The sequence below is a fragment of the Schistocerca piceifrons genome, chromosome 7, assembly GCF_021461385.2.
Source record: "Schistocerca piceifrons isolate TAMUIC-IGC-003096 chromosome 7, iqSchPice1.1, whole genome shotgun sequence".
In the NCBI taxonomy this organism is placed as follows: Eukaryota; Metazoa; Arthropoda; class Insecta; order Orthoptera; family Acrididae; genus Schistocerca; species Schistocerca piceifrons.
Genome location: NC_060144.1, coordinates 504402964 through 504419319, shown reverse-complemented (window position 1 = coordinate 504419319; position 16356 = coordinate 504402964). Strand labels below are relative to the sequence as shown.

The window sequence follows — 16356 nt, the reverse complement described above, 5'->3', positions numbered from 1 at the left end:
ATGCCATGACGCGGCGCCGCTGTTCTTCGTGCTAAAGGTGGACATACCGGCTATCAGGTAGGTGGTCATAATGTTGTGGCTGATCACTGTGCTGTGTGCTCCTGCGATTTGATTGTCCCGGTGTAGTGTGTTCGATCTCTTTCGATTCGCTTTGCGGTGCGCGAGTTGGTGCGACCTCTGGGATTCCGTGCGGGAAGCCGAAAGGGAGTCTCGGGCAGAGAGAGACGAGCGGGGCTGGGCGGAGCGACGCCGGAAGATCGCGGATGTCGCGTCGGCAAGTGGGTGAGTGTGGCAGTTGCATTGGGGCCGGCAGAGCAGTGGGACTGGATGTGCTGCAGTGACTCGCTGTCGTTCGTTCTGTTTACGAGGTCAACATTCCTCACGCTGTGGCTACGGGCTGGTGTTATTCTGGCCATCACCTTATTAGCGGCATTTGGTTAATATTGTTAAAGGTGAGCCGTTAGTTTGGTGCATCTTCATCTGGTGAAGGGAAACACGGAAGCGTCCGATCCCGCCCGTCTGCTTTGACCCGTGACGTCAGAAATATGGCGGAAACAAAAACAAACACACACACTTTCCACAAGAAGCCTAATGACACTAACGGGACAAGCGCGGGAAATGGGGTGTTTTGGGTGGGGGGCAAACTAAATATAAACAAATTTAGACGCCTTGCGTAACTACAACGTGTAAGTGAAGACAGCCATGCATGAATACCCACCCACCTCCCCAGGGGTCGTAACCCCTGCAACCCATAGAAGATAAAGATGCTTCAGTAGCTGATTAGTGTTTTTTGTCTTTAAAAAAAAAATCTCACGGGATAGAACGAACAGATCAGAAAGATAAATATAATAAACTAAAACAGAAATTGGAGGAAACAGATAATTAAAATAAGTAATAAGTGTCTTTAAATTTAAAAAAATCTCACGAGATAGAACAAACAGATCAGAAAAGTAAATAAAATAAGATAAAACAGAACTGGAGACAGCCACACTCAAACCAAACTCCGCGCCGCCATGACGTCACACACGACAGCACCCTTACGTCACGGGTCAAAGCCGACGCGTGGGATCGGACGCTTCTGCCGACCCCTGGTGAAGTTACAGCGAGACTTCTTTCTGTCGTATTCTGGCTTGTGCTGCTGAGCAGTGAGTGTTCCCACGTCGCGTGTCGAAGTTCTGACTTGTGCCCTGGTTGATTTACGTATGAACTGGAGTGCCTATGGGGGCGTGTTTGCTTAAATTGTTGATGAAGTGTTTCACAATACCCTTACTTGAGTGTCTTTAAATGGCACTTCAGTTTGTCACTGAACTTATGTCGATTAAGGGACACCCAAATTGTCACTCTAGTCAAGTAAAGTTTAAGTCTACTGTGGCACCACCGTTTACCTGTTGGATTAAAATTAATTCAATCTTAAGCACAGCTAGGAATAATTCAAGGCTAATTGTAAGTGCCGTGTGTGTTTGTTTTTTTGTCCTTTTCTCTTACTCACTACTGTTGAGTGTTAAACTGTTTTGGAAACCCCTTTGACGTCATTTCACGGTGTGGTTTTAGGAAGAGTTCTGTGGGTGCTGTTGTTAACGGCTCCTGTTGCAACGCGGTTTCTGGCCCACACATCTATCGCACGCCGGGGGTTTACTGCCAACCGCCAACAGTGCGGTAACTTGCTATCAATTCTTTTCGAATCACCGTCTGGCCTACGACTATTGATGGATTTATGTGGTAAAATTCAAATGGAGGCACTGTCTTTTTAACTTGTCTGAACTGAATGTGCTTGCCTTGTAAAACAGTTCATTACTGATTCTGAGTAAGTTAAGCAGTGGTAGGGCGCTCGTTATTCTGGACCAGACTGTACTTGGCATTAATTGCACTGTCTTGGTAAATCGGTGTGCTACGTAAGATTATGACGCAAGCGGCATTGTGGGTAATATTTACCATTTAACTATACGAGTTGGTTCTGTGAATCATTGTGGCACACAAGGTCACGTAAGACAGTGCTGTAGTGGACAGATATTGCTATACGTCTGTGATATTATTTCCTGTAAGCTATTGTGCCCATTAGGTTATGTAAGGCTTAAATACAGTGACCAGTTTGGTAATTTTTTGTGTTTCAAATGGTTCAAATGGCTCTGAGCACTATGGGACTTATCTTCTGAGGTCATCAGTCCCCTAGAACTTAGAACTACTTAAACCTAACTAACCTAAGGACATCACACACATCCATGCCCGAGGTAGGATTCGAACCTGCGACCATAGCGGTCGCGCGGTTCCAGACTGTAGCGCCTAGAACCGCTCGGCCACCCCGGCCGGCTTTTGTGTGTCGTAATAACATTTTACAAGCATTAAAATTTTGGGAAAGGTTTAAATCCCATATTCGCAGATTGTTTGATGTTAGATAACTTGTTGATGATTCATGTTAAATCAGCTGATGTACATTTAAATTGAACAAGTTATATGTCAATATGTTGTTACCAGTACCTTGCACGAATTTTCTTGCGTAATTAAATTTTATATTCTATCCTCAATTTGTTGCTCAGTCTTCCACTCCAGCAGCCCCTGTATCCTGATCCCAACCATATCAATCACTGTGTGTCTGGGGAACTGCTGATGACTTGAACACACACACCGTGCAGAGTCGCTGCTGCATTCTAAACGCGGTATCGAGCACGTGGTTGTCAGTGCGGAGAACAGCTGTAGCCGAGAGCAGAGGCGCAGCGTGTCACGCCGGAAATGCATATCCTCCTATTTCCATCTATAGTACTATAAATTTTTTTTCCTTATTTTGTTACCTGAAGGTATGACATTTATATATTGTAATTGTTTTACTATTTGTATATACAGGGTGTTTCAAAAATGACCGGTATCTTTGAAACGGCAATAAAAACTAAACGAGCAGCGATAGAAATACACCGTTTGTTGCAATATGCTTGGGACAACAGTACATTTTCAGGCGGACAAACTTTCGAAATTACAGTAGTTACAATTTTCAACAACAGATGGCGCTGCAAGTGATGTGAAAGATATAGAAGACAACGCAGTCTGTGGGTGCGCCATTCTGTACGTCGTCTTTCTGCTGTAAGCGTGTGCTGTTCACAACGTGCAAGTGTGCTGTAGACAACATGGTTTATTCCTTAGAACAGAGGATTTTTCTGGTGTTGGAATTCCACCGCCTAGAACACAGTGTTGTTGCAACAAGACGAAGTTTTCAACGGAGGTTTAATGTAACCAAAGGACCGAAAAGCGATACAATAAAGGATCTGTTTGAAATATTTCAACGGACTGGGAACGTGATGGATGAACGTGCTGGAAAGGTAGGGCGACCGCGTACGGCAACCACAGAGGGCAACGCGCAGCTAGTGCAGCAGGTGATCCAACAGCGGCCTCGGGTTTCCGTTCGCCGTGTTGCAGCTGCGGTCCAAATGACGCCAACGTCCACGTATCGTCTCATGCGCCAGAGTTTACACCTCTATCCATACAAAATTCAAACGCGGCAACCCCTCAGCGCCGCTACGATTGCTGCACGAGAGACATTCGCTAACGATATAGTGCACAGGATTGATGACGGCGATATGCATGTGGGCAGCATTTGGTTTACTGACGAAGCTTATTTTTACCTGGACGGCTTCATCAATAAACAGAACTGGCGCATATGGGGAACCGAAAAGCCCCACGTTGCAGTCCCATCGTCCCTGCATCCTCAAAAAGTACTGGTCTGGGCCGCCATTTCTTCCAAAGGAATCATTGGCCCATTTTTCAGATCCGAAACGATTACTGCATCACGCTATCTGGATATTCTTCGTGAATTTGTGGCGGTACAAACTGCCTTACACGACACTGCGAACACCTCGTGGTTTATGCAAGATGGTGCCCGGCCACATCGCACGGCCGACGTCTTTAATTTCCTGAATGAATATTTCGATGATCGTGTGATTGCTTTGGGCTATCCGAAACATACAGGAGGCGGCGTGGATTGGCCTCCCTATTCGCCAGACATGAACCCCTGTGACTTCTTTCTGTGGGGACACTTGAAAGACCAGGTGTACCGCCAGAATCCAGAAACAATTGAACAGCTGAAGCAGTACATCTCATCTGCATGTGAAGCCATTCCGCCAGACACGTTGTCAAAGGTTTCGGGTAATTTCATTCAGAGACTACGCCATATTATTGCTACGCATGGTGGATATGTGGAAAATATCGTGCTATAGAGTTTCCCAGACCGCAGCGCCATCTGTTGTTGAAAATTGTAACTACTGTAATTTCGAAAGTTTGTCTGCCTGAAAATGTACTGTTGTCCCAAGCATATTGCAACAAACGGTGTATTTCTATCGCTGCTCGTTTAGTTTTTATTGCCGCTTCAAATATACCGGTCATTTTTGAAACACCCTGTATGTATTTACGCATTTATGTCGATGTATAATTGGTTTGTTATGTAAACGGTCTACCCGACGGGAGGCCCTAGCCACACGACATTTCCATTTATTTTATGTAAATATTATTTGTATTTTTACGCTGGGTCTTACCTAGGGAAAACTATGCTATCGAACGATTACATCGATAGGTCGTGTGGAGAACCAAAGTGTTTAGGATCTTTGGTAGTCTTAACTTTGCCGCATGGAGCGCGGGCAGAGGGGGGGGGGGGGGGGGGGCTCTGGCTGGAGTAGGACGGTGGAGCAGGTGTGTTGTGTGACGCTCCCGCGAGTTGCTGCGCTTTCGCGGTTTGGCAGCATGTAATTGCCCTCGACTTGCTGTGTTAGTTTCTGACATGGTGTCGCGGACGGGAAGCGTTAGCTGGCACACATCAAGAGCCCGTTTCGCCTGGTGACCGTGTCGAGGAGAAGACGCGCCAACGTCCAGTTTCTGCAACAGCGACGGCTGAGAATGAGTGACTGTCGCCACATCCTCGATCGACGACTTCAAACCTTCAATCAACCAACAAGGAAGACTGGAAGCACGTAAAGTTTTATAACTGTATGTCAGACCTCAGCTTTTCAAACTGTTAAATTTTTCTCACTAAATTACAGCAACATAGCGTGAACCTTTGTTGCTCATTGTCCCAATTGCATTACCAAGCAGGGTCCCTTCCTTTTCCGGAATGAACCCGAGTGACGTTGAAATTCAAACGCCAGCATTAAAGTAATATCATTCCATTTCACTGCTTTAATTTTAAAGTTCAGTTGAAGTATTCATAGCTGGCTACAATATTTAGATTACACAAGCAGAAATTAAGAGTGCGAGTTTTGTCACCATATTTTAGCTTACCTGTGACTGCAGCTCAGCTTGGTATGTACTAAATTTTACTATTGTTAATTGTTCAGAATCATTTAATTCAAGTTCAAAGTTAACCCTCTTATTTCTAAATTGCGTAGATTCAAGTAGCTTTTGAAATGATTGTTGAGGTAGCCCAAGACTAACCTTATTTTACTGAATTTCGTAGTGCTTTAGAAACAAAGTTTACTATTAATTTCAGTCACTAAACTGATCTTCAATTTTCCGGTTTTATTAATTCTTTTGCTAAATTAAGTCAGAGTGTAGCGAATTTTATTACTTCTGACAAACATTCAGTTTTCACACAACACGCGTCAACCTTCAGTTGCCACGCTTTTAGTGCTAAATATATATGCATTAATCTTTCATTTTCAGTTATTATAGTAGTTGTCCATGGGACTGACGACCGTAATTTTCCCCAAATCTCAAATATCTAATTAACGCCAATTAATTGTTAACGTAACGACCGGACATTTACTTTCTTTATTAACTTTACCCCTTTTCAAAATTAATTTCCACCAATTTCATTTGCATTTTTCCTTTCATTTGGATGTAACCCTTTACTCCCACTTTACCGACAGGTTAACTTCGGTGACGATTGCTTTTCCCAAATTTCCACTAGGTGTACGCGGTTTAATTTTTCACTGTCATTAAGGTCGATAAGTGAGGGGGAGGTTACAAGCGGCGGCGGCGGCGGCACTCACCGTCCATGACGCGGTCGAGGCTGAGGGGCGAGTCCGGCGGCGAGTCGGCGTCCGCGGCGTCGTGGTCGTGGTCGTGGTCGCCGTCGGAGGCGAGGCTGTAGGAGTGCTCGCTCTTGATGGGCGCGCCCGCGGCGCCGAGCGCGGCGTCCGTCATGAGGCGGTCGTACAGCACGACGTGCGGCCGGGCGTCCAGCAGCCCGCAGCCCCAGTCCGGGTCGTCCGCGTCCCGGAACACGTCCATGCCCTGCAACACGCGGCCGCCGGCTCACGTCGCGAGCAGGGGAACAGCTGCGGCTGTTGCGAAAACACTGTATAACATATGTACACTACTGGACACTAAAACTGCTACACCACCAAGATGACGTGCTACAGACGCGAAATTTAACCGACAGGAAGAAGATGCTGTGATATGCAAATGATTAGCTTTTCAGAGCATTCACACAAGGTTGGCGCCGGTGGCGACACCTACAACGTGCTGACGTGAGAAAAGTTTCCAACCGATTTCCCATACACCAACAGCAGTTGATTAGCTTTTCAGAGCATTCACACAAGGTTGGCGCCGGTGGCGACACCTACAACGTGCTGACGTGAGAAAAGTTTCCAACCGATTTCCCATACACCAACAGCAGTTGACCGGCGTTGCCTGGTGAAACATTGTTGTGATGCCTCGTGTAAGGAGGAGAAATGCGTACCATCACGTTTCCGACTTTGATAAAGGCTGGATTGTGGCCTATCGCGATTGCGGTTTATCGTATCGCGACACTGCTGCTCGCGTTGGTCGAGACCCAATGACTGCTAGCAGAATATGGAATCGGTCGGTTCGGGAGGGTAACACGGAACGCCGTGCTGGATCCCAACGGCGTCGTATCACTAGCAGTCGAGATGACAGGCATCTTATCCGCATGGCTGTAAGGGATCGTGCAGCCACGTCTCGATCCCTGAGTCAACGTATGGGGACGTTTGCAAGACAACAACCATCTGCACGAACAGTTCGACGATGTTTGCAGCAGCACGGACTATCAGCTAGGAGACCGTGGCTGTGGTTACTCTTGACGCTGCATCACAGACAGGAGCGCCTGCGATGGTGTACTCGCCGGCTGGTGTGGCCGAGCGGTTCTAGGCGCTACAGTCTGGAGCTGCGCGACCGCTACGGTCACAGGTTCCAATCCTACCTCGGGCATGGATGTGTGTGATGTCCTTAGTTTAGATAGCTTTAAGTAGTTCTAAGTTCTAGGGCACCGATGACCTCAGCTGTTAAGTCCCATAGTGCTCAGAGCCACTTGAACCATTTTGATGGTGTACTCAACGACAAACCTGGGTGTACAGATGGCAAAACGTCATTTTTCGGATGAATCCAGGTTCTCTTTACAGCATCATGATGGTCGCATCCGTGTTTGGCTACATCGCGGTGAACGCACATTGGAAGCTTCTATTCGTCAGCGCCATACTGGCGTATCACCGTGCGTGATGGTATGGGGTTCCATTGGTTACACGTCTCGGTCACCTCTTGTTCGCATTGACGGCACTTTGAACAGTTGACGTTACATTTCAGATGTGTTACGACCCGTGGCTGTACCCTTCAAAAAATGGTTCAAATGGCTCTGAACACTATGGGACTTAACTGCTGAGATCATCAGTCCCCTAGAACTTAGAACTTCTTAAACCTAACTAACCTAAGGACATCACACATATCCATGCCTGAGGCAGGATTCGAACCTGCGACCGTAGCAGTCGCGCGGTTCCGGACTGTAGCGCCTAGAACCGCTCGGCCACACCAGCCGGCGAGTACACCATCGCAGGCGCTCCTGTCTGTGATGCAGCGTCAAGAGTAACCACAGCCACGGTCTCCGAGCTGATAGTCCGTGCTGCTGCAAACGTCGTCGAACTGTTCGTGCAGATGGTTGTTGTCTTGCAAACGTCCCCATCTGTTGACTCAGCTATCGAGACGTGGCTGCACGATCCGTTACAGCCATGCGGATAAGATGCCTGTCATCTCGACTGCTAGTGATACGACGCCGTTGGGATCCAGCACGGAGTTCCGTATTACCCTCCCGAACCGACCGATTCCATATTCTGCTAGCAGAATTATTGGCTGATTTATTGTTCATTCCCTGTTTGTTTTTGTGGAAATTTAAACGTCAAAAAAAAAAAAAAAAAAAAAAAGGGAAACGCTAGAGCTTACAGGCCTATCCAATAGCAAACCTGCCGTCGGTAATGCGGTCCGCTATCCCCTCTCGTCAAGTAAGTAGCATACTGTGCGTTAAGCCGTACGATCACGTCAGTAACAATGAAAAATAGTGAATGTGTGTAATTGGAAATTTTTTGCAAGTTCTATAAGACCAAACTGCTGAGGTTATCCGTCCCTAGGCTTACACACAACTTAATCTAACTTAAACTAACTTACAGTAAGGACAACACACACACCCATGCCCAAGGGAGGACTCGAACCTCCGACGGGGAGAGCCGCGCGAACCTTGGCAAGGCGCCTCAGACCGCACGGCTACACTGCGCGACAGTGTATGTGTACGTATGTGTGTGTGGAAACGGAAGGGGGGGGGGGGGTTTATACAACTACTTGTCCGTGTCACTGGCAGAGTTTCTGGTCACGACTCAACTTGCGGTGCCGTGCCGGTGAGTAGGAGAAAGTATGTCCACTCAGATATAACGACCCGCGATAAGCAGCTACCGTTAACAATTGTGAAAGCGCAGGCTCCGTGTTTTCGGTGGACAGGCCTACAGTGTGATGATGTTTTGAACAACCTGCAGGTGGTGGAATTGTTTAGATGGTTAATCAACATACAGGGTGGCGCACGAAATGTGTTACCATTTTGTTTTTGAATATAAACTTTATTATCAATACAATCTGAAAGTAACATATACGACAATGAAGAGCCGTCCATGGAGATTTGTTCTAACTCAGCACATGCTCAATAGCCGGCCGCGGTGGCCGAGCGGTTCTAGGCGCTTCAGTCCGGAACCGCGCGACTGCTACGGTTGCAGGTTCGAATCCTGCCTCGGGCATGGATGTGTGTGATGTCCTTAGGTTAGTTAGGTTTAAGAAGTTGTAAGTTCTAGGGGATTGATGACCTCAGATGTTAAGCCCCATAGTGCTCAGAGCCATTTGAACCATTTGAACATGCTCAATATGTCCACCATTTCGTTTCCTAACTTCCTTCAAACGAACACTGAAGTTAGTGATTACCCTACGGCACATGTCTTCCGTAATTTCACTGCAAGCTTGAAGAATAAGTCTTCTGAGCTCCATTAAATTACGTGGACGTTTCGGGAAAATTTTTTCATTTAGGTACGCCCAAAGAAAAAAGTCACATGGATTGAGGTCTGGACTATTGGGGGGCCAATTTTGTCCGTCATTGAAGCGACCTGGAAACCTGAGTGAAATGATCCGCATGTCGAAATGCTCATGTAAAAACTCCAACACAGTGTTTGCAGTATGTGGCCTTGCTCCATCTAGCATGAACCACTGCATGTTGAAGGGCAAGGCAGTAGCAAGAAGCTGTGAAATTTAACGGACCTCAGAAGACTTATTCTTCAAGCTTGTAGTGAAATTGCGCTTGTATCGCCAAGACCCAACCAAACTGTCACCTTACAAGAGAAACTAGATCTCTGGAAAGGTACAGACCCGTTAGCACAACGTACATCCCAAAAAAGAAATAGTGAAGCAAATTAATTATTGGTGGTCTTCTGTCTTATTTTGTGTGTGCCCGTATGATGACGTCACATCATCGATTAAAGTCGAACAAGTATCGGTAGGTGCAACACCTTACTGTGTCTCTCCCCTCCCCACATTTCAAGAACTGTGCTCTACGTACCTTCCGCCCCGGGTCATAAACAGTACTGATGGGCCGCTAAGCTATTGATAAGCAGTAACAGGTTACAACGATCCAGTGGCAACCAGGCAATGGGTCCCAGAAACCCGTTAATTATGTGGTACGTTACATTGAAACAGCGATACAGTTTGCAAAACTGCTGTAGCACGCTGTGAATGGATAACTCTTACTGTTGGGTGCCTTCGTTGCAGGTATTTTCCCAGGATACTCACAGACGTTTTGAAACAATGTTTGACCAAAAATATCGCACGGTGCACAGTTGTTACTTCCGTCTCCTACGGAAAAAATATTTCCATAAATAAATAGAAACTTACTTCCGATTGACAATCACGGGCTAATATACATAAAATTAAATGATAAATTTCTATACTTCACTTTGCTTTGCAGATGCAGGCAACTATAAGTGCATAATAGGTTCCGAAACTAAAATCTGAGGCTACCTGTCCCAGTGGCAACGCACGAATGGTATTGATCTGTGTCTGAATATTAAAATTTGAACAGCATGTGATGAGCGGTGAAAACTCGATTTCCTTTTGGTGAATCCTACCCTACTATAAGTCACGTAGGGTCAAACATGGAACGTATTATTTGCTCAATAGGTACGACTGAGAAATAGTGTTGTTTTAACGGTTATATTTAATACCACCCATCCTTAGCAAACAGTGCGAATGTGATACAGAGACCTCTACCGACCTGGGACGATCTCTCACATTTCGTCACTATTATCTCCTCCCATTCCCCCTCCCCCCTCCCCCGCCTCCATTCACATACGCACAGTGTACACGGTGAAGTTGTGGTGGAGCGGGGAACGGCAGAATGTATACTGGAGGAAAACAGGAGTCCTCCGCGATTAGATTAGTAAAGCCACGCACAGGAAGTGAAAGCGCTGTTACCCACCGTCCCTTTCGTAGATAGCACTCGTGGCTCCTCTTCGTGACAAACTGCACGAAGCATAATGTTCAATAAATGTGGTCTTAGGGCTGGAGAACTAACTGTAAGTGGAAAGAGTACAGTAGCTGAGACGTGTATTGGACCATACACTAGCTTTCTTTTCTAAGACTCGTCAGGATAATTTTCTGTTTTGCAACATGTATATATGGCCAGTACAAACAAATACTGCTCACACGTGTTTCAAATGACACGCTGAGTCAACAGAAAACGACGATTTATTTTCTTGTCGTATTTCTATATGGCCATTCTACCGACAAAAGGTAAACTCCCCTCTTACTCCCCTCAGATTTAGTGATAAGATGGCTCAGTGGATTGCGCGTCAAAAACTGAACACAGATCAAGCATGAAAACAGGAAGAAGGTGTACTGAACTGTGAAAAAAGAAGCAAAATAGAAACAGTGAACGGTCCACACTCAAGATGTGCAACGTCGAGTGAATTTGAATAGCCGCTGGGTCGTTGTTACGTGGTCACGGTGTTAGATTGCGAAGGAGGGATCCGCGTTCAAATCGCTCTCGTGATTTTTTTATTTTTTTGTTCACAAAATTATGAAATTTCCGTCCTGTCACTGACGTGTCTGTTCGCTATGTTCAAATTTGTGTATGTGTCGTGGTGCGGCGTCCGGTTTGCAACAGTGAGAAATGAGACCAGACGTACGTACCTCCGATCTGTTCTATACAAGTACCACACGTTATGAATCTTGAGTTCCGTTTTGGAGGATTTGACTCTTGAATTCCTTTGTTGTAACATAGTTCACACCCGTTTATTTGTTGTTTTCATTTCTGTGAGAGGTCCAGGCAGCGACGGTAATATATTGTTACCAGATGACTCATATTCTATAACAAATTTGTAGTATGACAACTCCAAGACTACAAAAGGAGAACAGACACATCAGTGGCCGGACAGAAAGTCCATAATTTTGTGAACAAAAAAAAAGGCACATGAGGGGTCTTTGAACACGGATCTTCCGCTTTGCAGTCCAACACGGTGGTTCTTGCAGTTCCCTGGATGTCGCACATCTGGAGCCTGGACTGTTCGCTGTTTCTACTTTTTCTTTTTTCACAGTTCAGTACACCTTCTTCTGTTTTCATCCTTGATCTGTGTTCTGTTTTTGACGGGCTATTCACTGAGCCATCTTACCACTAAATCTGAGGGGCGTGAGAGGGGAGTTTCCCTTGTGAGTGATCCCACATTACTCTACTGCGATGTTTGGTTTAACGACATGTGTTAAGGAGCAGAGCGAAACACGAATAATAAACTGAAATACGAGGCCGTATCTATAAAGGATCATGGCTATGGTCCATCCTCCTATAACAAAAACAGGTAGCTAAACTGAAATTTAAAGCCAAACTGTATGAGATGGGAGAGGGGGAAAGCTTGTGAGGCTGAATTACCACTATGGCGCCCATTTTCAAGGCCATGATCTTGGAGCCAACTTGTAATTGTCAAACGGAAAAGAGGTCATGTAACATATCAGTCAGGTAGAGATACACAAGAAAAATTACGGTGCCCTTCATTTGGTCACAGCTTTGTTCGTTGTAGCCTTCTCCGATTTACCCCACGTATTTACGTGTCGTTGCCCGGATATCGATTTTCTAAAACAGTAAGACGCAGTTCTCTCAAAAACTCGAAAAATCAACATTGAAGGTTAGATTTTCGAGCACTTGTTAATTAAAAAACATTTGTTGATTATTAACGAATTAGTCGGAAGCTCAGCCTGTAGCGCAATCGTTTTGTAAGTACAATGTTGCTATTTTGGAATTTCACTAGTAGCGTGCCTTTTCTCTTTTCCTTTCTTTATTTTTAATTCCTCATTTATTGAACCACAATTGTTAATGAAAACAACGTATTTTTTATCCTTATTAGTGGTTGTAAGAAAATAAATTAAAATCTGATACAAATGCCTTTTTGTAATGGGAAAACATTAATGGGGTGAACAACAAGGTTCAGAAACGGAAGACCCCGTTCAGAACACATTTTCGACCTGAAATCCGTAATTCGTCGCAGATTAATAAACTTCAAAGACATAATTACAACATTTATTTATATAAAAAACCTTTGACTGTGTTGATACGGGAACCTTAGATAAAATAATTCGTGATTTTGGGGTTAAAACTAAGTTGGCAAACATAACTCGTGAAACTCTGACAGAGACAATTTCAAACGTAAAATGTGTGGGTGAGAGATTTCAATGTTTCAAAATAAATAAGGGTGTCAGGCAAGGTGGCGGTTTATATCCACTTCTTTTCAACTGAGTCATGAATAAAATTGTAAGAATTTGGAATGATAAGCTGAAACAATCCAAAATATCACCATTAGTGCTAGGGAGAAAGAACAAAGGTGTTATAATAAACTGCCCAACTTTTTCGATGATTTTGCCATACGTTCTGAAAGCATGACTGAGGAAGCAATACAAGTCAACCTTTTGGAATATACAGCCAAATGGCAAGCATAACAATCTCTACACAGAAAACAAAATTGATGACAAATATTAAAAGTGGTCCAAAACATTTAGGAACAGATACTGGAGAAATAAAGACAGCAAGAAAATCTACTTTAGAGGAAAGGATACACAAGATGTTATAACTGAGAATACCTAAAACAAGCGGTCGGGAAAGACTTGGTATGGAGTAAGATAAGAGAAGAAGTAGTATTTTAAAATACATTTTTAGGGGAAAAAGTTTTAAACTGGAAGAACTCCAAGGCAAGAGTGTAAAGGAAACTGGCACAAAGTGGTCAGAAGACAGGAAAAAGGAACATAACAAACAATACAAGATAACTGGAAAAAAGAAAGAACAACAAAGGATAAAGAACTGAAATTTGAATGTGGTCTCTAACAGGCCTCAACGCAAGAATAAGAAGAAGAAGAATACTGTTCAGTCCTTAGAAATAAAATAGTATTTGATTTTGTAAATGGATTTCGCAATTTTGTGCGACATTATAATTATTTATTGGGACTACTTGCATTTTCATGCAAATAGTAATTCAATGTAAAAAATGTTGTCTTTACAAAAAAATAATTTGTCAATAAATACTCTCATTTTTAATGACTATGAAATTCACAGAAAATGAAACACAAGGAACGCTAAACGCGGGATTCGAACAAGCGACAGTATGATTACCATACGATTACATCATGTGCTGAACAATCGGCGAATTCGTTAATAATCTACGAAAGCTTTATATTTAATAGTGCTTGGACATCTTCTAATCCTCAAAGGTGATTTTTTTTCGATTTTTTAACATTAGGTCATCGATGACCAGGCTGGTACACACAGGTATGGTGAAAATCGGAGAGTCATTCTGTGGGGGGCATCTTGTGAGTTCACAAGCGAGAACGCAACCCTGGACAGGGCAGCACTGTACACTGTACAGGCTCCTGGTCGGAAACAGCTTGTCAAACTTCACCTGTCCTCTCCTGCGGACAACCTGGCATTTCCCAGGACTCCAGGAAACGTGTTTCCTAACGCTCCGGGAGAAGCGCACGTTGCGATGTGAGATCCGCCTACGACATTAATTCAGCCGAAGGCCGACTACATCTCCCGGATGTCTCGGTACGCATGCCAACACTGCGAGAAATTAATCACATTCCAAAGTCGACGTCGCTCGATGTTATCACTTTCAGGGCCCTCAGATGCAGACGTCATTCGTTCTCTCTCAGTTCGCCTAAAAACTATAGAGTCTAGCTTTGTAGACTCTATCACACAGTTTGGTCTGGTGAGTATTTCAACTATTTTCTGTTAGTCATACACTGTGCACGTTTTCACTCATCTGCCTTTTATTCACGATTTGCGTATCCCACTATCAACATTGGGATTTTGCAATCCCTCCTTCAGGTGTCCAGCAACATAACCAAGACGAAAACAGTGCGGTAAGAGATACAACTGTCCACAGCCGGAAGACTGTTTGAGGTGGCAAGCCGTTACTGTACTCTGACGTTGGAATGTCCTAACCAGCCAGTTGTAGCGGGACCTATGCAGGCTGAACATTAATAACACAGACAAACTGCAGGGACGGATTCCAACTGCAAATGAAGGAAAAAAGGTCATATCAACATGTGTCCGAAAATGGACGATGAGCGTGCACGCATCCACGTCACAACAGATGTTCAAAGTGGCTTCAATGGGACGCAATGCACGCATTCACACGCCGCATCTTGGATTGCCGCACCCTTCCGCGCGTTACGGCCTCTTTCCGAATAGCGCCACAGGGGTCGTGAACATGCCGTTGAAGGGTTCGAAAATGTTCAAATGTGTGCGAATTCCTAAGGGACCAAACTGCTTAGGTCATCGGTCCCTAGACTTACACACTACTTAAACTAACTTATGCTAAGAACAACACACACATCCATGCCCGAGTGAGTACTCGAACCTCCGGCGGGAGTGGCCGCGCAACCCGTGATATGACGCCTCAAACCGCGCGGCCACTCGGCGCGGCACTGTTGAAGGTTCTGCACATCAGGAACTGGTTCAGCATACGAAACATTTTTCAGATGCCCCCAGAAGTAAAAATCCATGGGGTTTAAGTCAGATGATCTAGCAGGCCTTGCTACAGGGCCTCCTCGTCCTATACGACGTTCAGGGAAGATGCTGTTGAGGTGTCGGCGAAAAGTAAGGCGGTAGCAGGCTGGTGTCACATAACCTGTCGTATTGCCAAAGGCACATTCTCCAGCAGCCCAAGCGACGTATTCCACAGGCAGTCCAGGTACGTTCCTCCGTCAAGACGTTATGGAATAATAACCGGTCCAAGTATGTGGTCGCCACATGTGTATGTGGCCCACACACATTGATCCTGAACTGATCCTGATGAGATACCTCAACCACCCTCCGAGGATTATTTGTATAGCCCACAGATGACTATTGTGCAGATTAATGATGTCAGTTCTAGTTAAGGCTGCTTCGTCGGTAAAGAGGAGTGATGACACAAATCCCAAAATTGTCATGATCTGGTACAAACACCTTCGACTAAATACTTCCCATAGAGGGAAATCCGCTGTTGATAACACTTGTACTCGTTGCAGGTGGTAGGGATAGTAACGGTTGTCACGCAGGATGCACGTAATAGTACTTTGGCTCAGACCATGCTGGCGGGCCACTCACCTAGAGCTTGCACTAGGATTTATCTCAATATCCTGTAGATCCTGGTCCTCCAAATCTGGTGTACTCACAGTCCTCGGCCTCCCTGCATGTTCGTCTGAAAGGACCCGTGATCACCCGAACGTCCAGAAAGGGCTTGAAATGTTGTGCGAGGTGGTTGGCGTCTGTGAGGATACTTGTTTTAGTATAGCCGTACTGACTCTCGACCGTTTCCATCTACTTGACCTTTCACAAACACCATTTCGGCTTATTCTCGACATGAATATCGGACCATTCTGCTGTTTACAGTAAGCTACGTCAATCACACAGCCTGCAACATACAAGGAACACGTGGTTCGTTCTCAGAGGAACTTCCATTCGTCAGCGCCTCCTACCGAGGCAACCATGCATATCCGGACACATGTTCAAAGGACCCCTTTCCCTCCATTCAAATGGTTCAAATGGCTCTGAGCACTATGGGACTCAACTTCTGAGGTCATCAGTCCCCTAGACTTAGA

General features: G+C 45.1%; 1 protein-coding gene across 1 annotated transcript in view; it reads right to left on the bottom strand.

The window, feature by feature from the left end:
- LOC124804965 (cyclic AMP response element-binding protein A-like) overlaps positions 1-16356 on the bottom strand; it is a 676877-nt gene that overhangs the window by 100958 nt on the left and 559563 nt on the right. The window contains exon 2 of the mRNA XM_047265356.1: positions 5967-6210. Within this exon, the coding sequence (XP_047121312.1) occupies positions 5967-6210 (244 nt within the window). The remainder of the gene's footprint in view (positions 1-5966; positions 6211-16356) is intronic.